A 10,086-nucleotide genomic window follows, 5' to 3' on the forward strand; every position below is an offset into this window, starting at 1 on the left:
AGTTAAGTCAAAGTGTTTAAATGAAACCAAGATGCGATGTTTTTATACCGGGACCGCTTGGATTTCAAATCTCGAAAATTTCTTAGAACATTTTTGTTTTTGTGCGATGACATATTGTCGGAAAGAAAAAGTGCTTATAATTCAAAATTTTGAATTTTATTTAAATTTGGGATGTATTTGTAAGAATTTGAAAATGAATTTAATTTTCAAGATTTTTGACTCAGATTTTAAAAAAGTCTGAATGCATTTATTGGGTATTGGCCCTTTCTATCATAATTTTAGAAAAAATGGCCTAAAATCTCACAATCAGAAAAAATGGTCCTTTTTATTACTTGAAAACGCATGTTTTATTCACGTTTTTGTAAAACGCATTTTTTATTTACGTTAATACTATTTTTAGAATACAAAATAAATTTTAAAAAAATAAAATTTTGAAAACGCATATAAAAGATGCGTTTATGGTATTTTCAAAATAAATAACGCATAAAATGTAGTATATGTTCCCTTCAAATTTGTTCGGTCCCATTTTAAGGCCCATTAACAAAACTAATACTTTTAGTTGTTTTTGATAAACGCAAATTTTAATTGTGTTTCTCTGTGATAATAAAGGTCATTTTTCTTGTTTGTGATATTTTGGACCATTTACTCAAGAATTGTGAGATTAAGGGTCTTTTCGCATTTATTTAAGATTTTGAAAAAAAAAATCATTAAAACTTATTAGTATGATTTAGATTAAAAAACAAATTTTGAGTAGTGTGTCCGGATTCACTTTTAAAACATGACAATTTCTAATTAGTGAAAGTAAATATATGGACACAAAATCACATTGTATTATTAAAAAAGTTAATGATTATTCACCTGACACATTAGTATTTAAAAAAATTGAGATATTTTTAGAGTTTTAGCATTTTCCTACGATTCTCACAAATTATTATAGATTTTAGAAGATTTTATAATTTGGTGATTTTTATTGATTTTTATAATTTCCCTAATTTGATTTTATCTCATAAATGCACAAATCTTGAGAGGACGCATACATCTTGAATAAATCTGCGTAAAAACACATCTTGAATTTCAAAAATATATGATCCTGAACACAACCATGTCAGGCTACCGGAGAAACAACAGTGGCCAGAGCTTTACGCCTCTCTGCGTCCGATAATGACTGTTCTACATAGCTTAAGTTCAGTTGAAATCTCCGACGATAATGACGATAGTGTCTGTATATACATGATAATTCCAGATCACCCAGGGTCCTCTCCTTATTCTACACGGACTCAAACTCCATTTGGACAGAAATGACGGCGTCGTGTGATGCAGCTGTGGGATGGGTTCCTGCAAAATAGAACCGGAGAGAGGTGGCGTCCCCGCGACACCTCCGGTGTGAGAATGAGATCGGATTTTGGAGAAGAAAGAGGTAAAATAGGAATTATACGGGTGTGGTGTGTGTATATATGTGTATGCAGTAAAGATCAAGTAACTCAATACACCTTTTGTTCAGCCTTTTATAGGCTTCCCATTAAGGTTTAGGGGTTTGTACTTTGATCTGGACCGTAGGTGTGTTCTGGACTGTAGGACGCGTGGACGTCCGTGATGAGTTAGTGTACTTCCGGATCCGAACCGTAGGAAGGTTCCGGAACCAGAACACGAGCAGGCGGTGCCAACCGTTCTTCACTCGATTATAGTTCCATGTGTCTGGCTTGTTTGGAAGTTACATACCTGATAACTAAACAGGATAAGAAAATGATCTATTAGATTGCAGACCATTCACATAATGACAACCTAAGAGCCAAACATACCCAGTGTTAGTTGAATTATACACAGGTTGCTCTCACTTTAGAGGAAATGTGGACCCTTGATGCAAATTAAAACTTGTAATGATCCCCTTGTTCACTTCTAGCTGAATTTATGTATGAATATTAAAGATGGACAATAGATATGAATATCCGTAAAGTTGCCCTAGCAAGCTTCTTCACGAAATTGTAATCGAATATTCTTTAACAATTATTGAGATAAACACAATTTTAACTGAAACAATACCGTAATCAAAGGAAGAGAAGAATTGCGCAACATTCTATTATATCCTTTTTTCATGAAAGTTCGAGGCTAACGGAATTACATGTTTAACAAACAAAAACATATACAAGGGCTTGCACAAAATGAAAGTTCTCTATAGAAGAAGAAAAACAGCACCAACCTGACACTCTACATACAATTACAGGAGAGAGGAGAGGTAAAAATATAAAGAGGCTATATCCTACTCGTCTGTTTTGCCTCTAATATAATATATATATAAAAAAAGTAAGCACAAATAGGCAGATATTAAGTCACGCTTCCAGTTTCAAGGAGACGACTCGAGCTTGCCTGTTGCGTTTTGCAGCCTTAATGAAAACTATAGAGAGGCAGGAAGGAGCCCACCAAGGGCGGCGAACTTTTTGCTCCCCTTTCAAGCAAGCCACTGAGAAAAAATTCAGTCAGTTGAGAGTTCACTAGCCTACAGAAACATGGTAAGGGACCAGATTTTTACTATTACTTTTATTTTAATATGCCAATTATTTTACTAAATCTTTCAATAACGCCCACGTGTGACTTGTGAGCACTGACATGTGAATGTGCAAAATGTGTACAACTTCCAACCAAAGAAACTCTTGATTAAGTTCTGCAAGGATTGGAGTTACCTGACAGCCCAGTATATCAGATTACACAATATACCAGCCACTATTTGCCTGCTGTGGAACTGTGCAAGATACTGACAACTAACCAACTCAATATTGAAACAAGACCCTCACCGGGCTGCTAGCAAGTTTTTCAATTATATACATATGTAAAAAGAGAGGAAGAGATGTAGAGCGAAACCTTTAATTCGCCTGAGTTCCTTGCAAAGTGTTATGAAATCTCCCCATTTCATGTGGCAGCGTCTTATAAACCGAAGTATTTGCTCCGTCGTAAACATAGACATACTTTCCAAATATTCTCCATTAACACCATTTTCCTTGAAGATTGGACGATAACTACCAAGATGTATCTCTTCCAGCCACAAACCTACATCCTGGCAAGACAAAAGCAGACACACATTAAGCTAAAGCAGACACACATTAAGCTAGTCACCAAACTACAATTTTACATTGTGCTATGCTCATCAAGAACTACTCTGTACCACCAAGTTTCACTACGACACAATTGAATTATTTGCACAAGATTAATAGATGTTCCTTTATGGCTTCCTGTCACAGTTTCATAAATATTGATAAGATGTTATTTTGCAGTACTTGTCTGTAAGTTATTAGGTGCTGAAAAAAAAATCAAGTAAATAACAGATAAAGCACCAACAAAGGTTATGATAGTCTATTCAACACAAACAATCGATACACCGTTTAATGGTATGGAATCTTGTGACAGAATCCCTCTTTTGGTATCTACTTATCTAAACTTATCTTAACCTAATGTTTGTCTGCATGTCCAAACATCTTAAACTACCGGACTGGAATGAGTAGGTAAACCTACTTGTCTATTTGTCTACTCACATCTCATTCCCAAATTTTTATGTTTACTCTTACTTCCCACGATCTTTATCTTAATATTCTAACTCTAACTTCTAGCTACCATTTGCCATGCATGTATAACCCACAACATGCTCTCTTCATAACAAATTAGCCACCTACTGGTATATATAATGGCTGATTGGTAGACCCAGAATAATTATCCAGGGGGAGACAAATTGCACTTATTCTCATGGATCAAATTGTACTTATCGACAGGACAAGAAAAAGAAGTTGAATCCTTTATTTATATTCTATTCTATTCTTCTTCTCTTTCCTTAAGAATAAAATAAATCAATTAAACATACATATGTAGATATATATTTGGAAATTTCACATTTTTATATGTTAAAAATGTTGGCAAGTAACAAATTCTACAAATTAGGAAAAGTTGGGGGATGACGCCCGTAACCCAGTACGTTGACCCTTATATAGATTACTGTTGTCCTATAAGGCAATAAACAAAACAAGAAACAAAACCATGGAGAAAAGGGTCACTTGTTTAGTTTCTCTCCGTCTTAACAGATAAGATAGGGTCTCCTGAGATAAAATGGCTGAAGTTTACTATGTCAACTTGTTGAACAAAAACATGTCTCATTCTTGGTACCATTTAAACAGTAAAAGGTTAACCTTATCATCTTACACTATTGCCAATAGAAATGGTACTCAACGCATCATCTACACAGTACTATGATCAACTACAGTAATTAACAGGTGTATTTGAGTCTATGTAACTGCAGCACACTATCCAAATAGCATAGAATTCATCTCTTAAACCCGCGGTCACTCATCCTTCTTATTACCAATTGCAAGTTTAACACCACTTAAGTAATCATAAAACTTTTGATACGAATCATCAATGGGTTTCTTGAACCGCATGCTCCCCTCATATCTTATATACAACTGGCTAAAAATCTAGCTATCTTAAAAAATTTCTCTAACTAGTGATCCCCAGTCACTTCATGTAGCTATAGTTTGGCAAAAACTTTCCATATAAGAGCCACATCAGATATCAACAATCTTCTATCACAAATAACAATATTTCCCAAATTAAGAAAAACATACAATTCTCGAAATTGCGGTTGCAACAAATCAAAAAAAATCTAAGAAACACGGCCAGCAAAATTACCGAAATGATTGAATTGTTAAAAAGATCGATAAAATAAGCAAAAGATAAAACCTTGGATCAAGAAAAGTAAAAAGTAGAATGAGGGGGTACCTCAACAGTCCAAATGAAGAAATCAAGAGGCTCAGGTGGGCGATCTTTGTTCATTTCCAGAACCATTTACTACAAACACACCTGTATGTATAGACACACATATAATCACACAAACCCAGTTCCAAGATTAGATTTTTAAGAATTTAAAATAAGAAAAATGCAAAAAACAAGACAAAACAGAAGCATTTTCAGTTACATCAATATAAAAATTCAATCACTGCAAAGTATTTATACACAAGTATTCACACCAAACCCAGTTCCAAGATTAGATTTTTAAGTATGAAAAACAATTAAAAATGCAAAATCAAGACAAAATAGAAGCATTTACAATCATATCAATATAAAAATCAATCACTACAAAGTATAGATACACACATATATTCACATCAAACCCAGTTCCAAGATTAGATTTTTAAGGCTCTTAAACAAGAAAAATGCAAAAACAAGACAAAACAGAAGCATTTACAGTTACATAAATATAATAATCAATCGCCATAAATACACCTGTATGTATACATACAGGTATAATCACACCAAACCCAGTTCCAAGATTAGATTTTTAAGGCTTTTAAACAAGAAAAATGCAAAAACAAGACAAAACAGAAGCATTTACAGTTATATTAAATAAACATAAAAAATCAAGAAAATATAACGTGAAGTGAAAGAAGGGGTGATTGAGAATTGGGAACTGAGTGTACCTTTTCGATAAATTGGGGATTAGGGTTTGCTTTTACACATTTGAGAGAGAGAGGGAGAGAGATGTTGAGAGAGAGAGAGAGAGAGAGGGAGAGAGATGATGAGGTTCTTTGTACTGGTATAGATACAACTTTGAAGAGCAAAAAAAAGGCCTCTTTCTGGCACTTTCCCTTACTTTATTTCATGCAACTTACTACTGACCCGGTGACCCCGTCAACCTCGTTTGTTTACTCTCTTTTTTCTGCACGTATTTTATTGCAACTATAAATATAATTTGGTGAAAAATCAAAATACCCATTATTTATGGAGATTTACCCAAAATACTGATTGACGGGGAGTTCCACCCTAAATACCTACTGAATACGCATTGTCATATGCGGATTCTATTTTTTTAAAATTTGTAAAAAACATGCATGTACAGAATGCGGGTTTCTTTTTTGATTTTCAGCGAATACACATCTTCAAGATGTGTATTCTTATAATGCGTGTTCTTTACAAATTTTAAAAATCCTGAATACACATGTGGATAATGCGTAATCTGTGGGTATTTAGGACGGCACTCGCGCACACGAGCATTTTGGGCACTAGAAGCTAAAAACTGGTGTATTTTGGACATTCTTTCGATATAATTTCAAAGAAAAATAATTTTTTTTGAAATAAAAATTTAATTTTTAATTTAGAAAAATAAAATAAAATTATACAACTACATTTAATGAGGCATACCGAGTTTCTATAATAAAAATTAAGGGGGACCCAGAGACTAGTATAATAAATTATACAACTACATTTAATATTATTGATGTTTGATGTGGACCCCTACGGTTTGCTTTGTGTATGTATATGTATATTTGAAATAAAGTTTCTACTTTTCTTTTTTGTGATCAAATTCTAAAATATCTGCCCTTCGATATTTAAATATTCAACGTATGAGTTTTTAATTCACATTTTTAAAAAAATTGGTAAACCAATAATATTAATTTTAGTCTATAGTGTCAAATTAGGATTAAGCATATAATCGTTTATCGGTCAAAAAATTTCACCAATAAATTTAAAATAAAAATATAACGACTTTATGTCACTTTATCCGTCTTAACTTTAATGTAAACTTTTGCTGATAAGGTACATTAGGGGGAAGGAACAAGCTCCCGCATGCAATATGTAGATATTCAAAATTTTACTTTAATTTTCCTGAATATTCTATAACTCTGATTCGTGGGATTACTCCTTCCGACATCACGCCGAAACTCTCGTAATAATTGTGATGTAATTGTTGTGGAGTGTCTGTAAAATAATATTGGAGGGGGTTTTAGCTCCGCCACGGTTCATGTGTGAGAATAAGAACTCACTTCGCGAAATATGAAGATAGACAAGAGTGTAAGGTGGTTACGTGTTTGAAAGAGCTACGTGTTTAAGAGATTCTTTGGTTATTTATAGCATAAAAGTAGAATTTAGGAGTTGGTACCTTTAAATTAGGGTAATTCGTTGTTGGAGGCGGAGGACGCCTAGTTTGGATGAATTTCATACACGTGTTCAGGTAAAAACCACCTCTAATATGCACCAAATGCGTGTTCACACGTATTATACGTGTCTCAGTTGTTGCTTGTTGATAGCATTCGTTATCATGTGCCCTTTTTTGGTGGGTTATTGGGTATACTTGTGTTTGGGGACCCACGCGAGTCCGGCTCACTAAAGACTATGTTGAACTCTAACTCAGAGGTAATCCTACTATTCGGGTGGGTCTGGACCCATCTATCAACATGAGCCTCACCTGTTCATTTTCTTGTTCCGGGTCACAGGGTCTCGGCTCTCCAACTGAATTTGTCTCACCCTAAAACTGGATTGGGTGTTTGCCGGAGTGTTCATACCCTATCAGTTCTCATAAACGTTACCCACTTCAATTCTCAAAAATACTTGTTCCGGTTTTTAAAATTGCTAAATTTTTTCTTTACCATTTATTTTATCACCACCAACATAGAAGGTGCAGATTTTCAGGAAATGTTGCGGAAATATTAGCTGGATAGTTGGATATGTACTATTATCACGTTCATCTCCGAAATTGGATTATTTTAACAACCGCGACGAAAATACAATGATTGTTTTAAATTTTGGACATTGAAATAAATCGGAGCAATAGTTCATCATTAATTGCCATGTAATCATATCATTTCTCCAAATTCAAGGATTAAATTTATATGAAAAATTGATTTACGGGATTTTTTTTTTATTGGATTAGTTTTGGTAAGAAAGATCATTGTTCTAGGTATTGTATCATTTTTTTGTTCTGTCTTTATTTTGCTCTATTTGGTTATGTTTTAAATACATCTATATTTTTTTTCTCAATTGATTTATTTTTGCAAAATAAATCTTCCACGATCGTTCATATATAAATCCCCTGGGAAAAAATCATGGTCTCCTATATCTTACCTTGCATTAAAATAGTGATTTTCACATTTATTTTTTAACATTTCTCGAATCCAGGTTGGATTTGGCTTTTAATAAAAGAAACGGGATTTCACTCAGTTTTTAATGAAATCTTGGTATTATTAATTATTATATTTTTATCGTAGTTAACTCGCAGCCGCTATCCTTTGGGTGCGCACGGGTAAACCCTTCGGGCTCATGTAATACCTTGCAAACCACATGAACCAAGTTAAACCGCATTTAAGCGACAGATTCTGTCGAACCTGTGACCAAGAGGATAGTTATCCCCTCTTTAACTAACTGAGCCAACCCTTACGGGGTGATATTATTAATTTTGGGTTTCAATAAAAGAAATTATAAAAAGAGTGATCAAAGATGATTGAAAAAAAAAGTGGCAAGTGAAACTGTCCAATAAAAAATGAGATATATAAAGAGCAGCCCACAAAAAGGCAAATATCTCCCCCAAGTCCTTGATATCACAAAATAGATGCAGCAGTTTACATTACCAAACCCCCAGCACAGCCCAACCCAACTCGGAGAACTTAGAGCCGCCCACTTATTTTGTGGAATATTTGAGGGCCATATATCCAATTTTTGGGGGAACCAATTTCTGGATCGTTTATATATCACAGAACCCTAAAGAGGGAAGGCGCATTAAAATACATATTCATATCGATTAATATTTGCATGTAGTAAGCAGTAGACAAAAACGAATTCATTATTTTAAATGAAATCATCCCTATAACCTCATACTAATTAAACATCATAATCTTAGAGAACATTATTTTATAATACTATCATACACAATAAGATTTAAATCAGAATTTTTACCTCTTACAATAGCTTTTTGGTCACCGGAAGTCTCAACTCACCCTTGCCCTATTATCCTCAACGCTCTCCAAGCTCCTTTGGATATTCTTGGATGGATGCAGGAGTCCTCACACGGTCTCTTCCATATTGCTATTTCCCAAGGTATTATTTTCCTGAATTAATCCTGATTGTATATGATACATATAAAATAATCTTTTCTATTATTATGATGTATTTTTAGTAGAGTTTATAGAGAGTGAAGAAGTTTAGTCAGACATATTCAAAGAGAGAATTGAACTTTTAGAAATTTTTTGATATCCTTTACATTTTATGTATGGACTTATTTATAGTAGTCCTTCTATATGGTTACAGATTACCGGGATAACCGGTTTCTTTTACATAATTACTAATAATTCTCTTTTGCAGGTTTTTTCCACGAATCTTTTATTTTCTTTGTCTGCCATTTCTTTGTCTGTCATTTCTTCTTTTGTCGTCTCTTCATATTTTCTTCATCTTTATCTTCTGTGTCTGCCATGATATCTTGCAGGATCTGTCATCTTTTCCAAGAAATCTGCTTTTCCTTTTCTTCTTTTTCCATTTTTGTCATTTTGCCTTGATATTTTGTTGTTGAAAGGAATCTTTTATCTTCTGGTAATATAGCTCTTTCATATTTTTTGGTTTTCGTCATTCAATTTACAGTGTTTTGGTGTATCACACCATTTTTGTATCATGCAAAGGGATCAGAATTCCCTTTATCATTATCTTTTAGACTGATAATAGGTCTCTTTCTAGGACCTGTTATTTTTTGATAATATTCAGTAGTATGTTTTGCATGATTATATTTCAGGTTTTCTATTTTATCAAGCATTATCTCTAATGTCATAGTACCTGAATTTTGTATAGTATTATCATAATATAAGGTTATTATACTTTCGGTGAAACCTCCACCATGGCTTTCAGAAATGATTATAACTTTCCGAGCTCGTAGTATATCTTGTATTTTGGACCTGAGGGTAGCTAGACCAATAGCTCGTTTTTCACATAACCATTCTTGGAATTTGTTAATATCACAGGGATTTGGCAATTTCAAGCTTTTGGTTTCTCCCACAATATCTGCCATAATCCTTCCTAATTTGAATAGTTGGCATATTACTATGGGTTTTCCAACCAGATCAGTTGATGCATCAAAAACTTGTATTCCGTATGAGCCTGCTCCCATTTCCTGTACCATAGCTTCCATGGATTTGACAATTATACTTGGTAGTTTTGATATACAATACATGGTTTCATTTGTTAAGATTTTGTCAACAAAACCATGTATAAACAGGTTATAGACTATGTCAGGTTTTGCATTTTCACAACAAATATATCTGGGATATTTTGTAGATTTTGTCAGTCTGC

The 10,086-nt window shown here is 33.7% G+C and overlaps 1 protein-coding gene across 1 annotated transcript; it reads right to left on the reverse strand.

Annotated features, from left to right (window-relative positions):
• Positions 1–2,050: 2,050 nt before the first annotated feature.
• On the reverse strand, positions 2,051–5,636 carry LOC141706632 (uncharacterized). Its single transcript, XM_074509412.1, has 4 exons — positions 5,457–5,636; positions 4,759–4,839; positions 2,857–3,049; positions 2,051–2,458 (listed from the first exon to the last, which is right to left on the reverse strand). Exons 2-4 carry the CDS (start codon positions 4,822–4,824, stop codon positions 2,328–2,330), a joined length of 390 nt encoding a protein of 129 aa, XP_074365513.1. The 5' UTR covers positions 4,825–4,839; positions 5,457–5,636; the 3' UTR covers positions 2,051–2,327.
• Positions 5,637–10,086: the final 4,450 nt, after the last annotated feature.

The sequence above is a fragment of the Apium graveolens genome, chromosome 2 (assembly GCF_009905375.1).
Source record: "Apium graveolens cultivar Ventura chromosome 2, ASM990537v1, whole genome shotgun sequence".
Lineage (NCBI taxonomy): Eukaryota > Viridiplantae > Streptophyta > Magnoliopsida > Apiales > Apiaceae > Apium > Apium graveolens.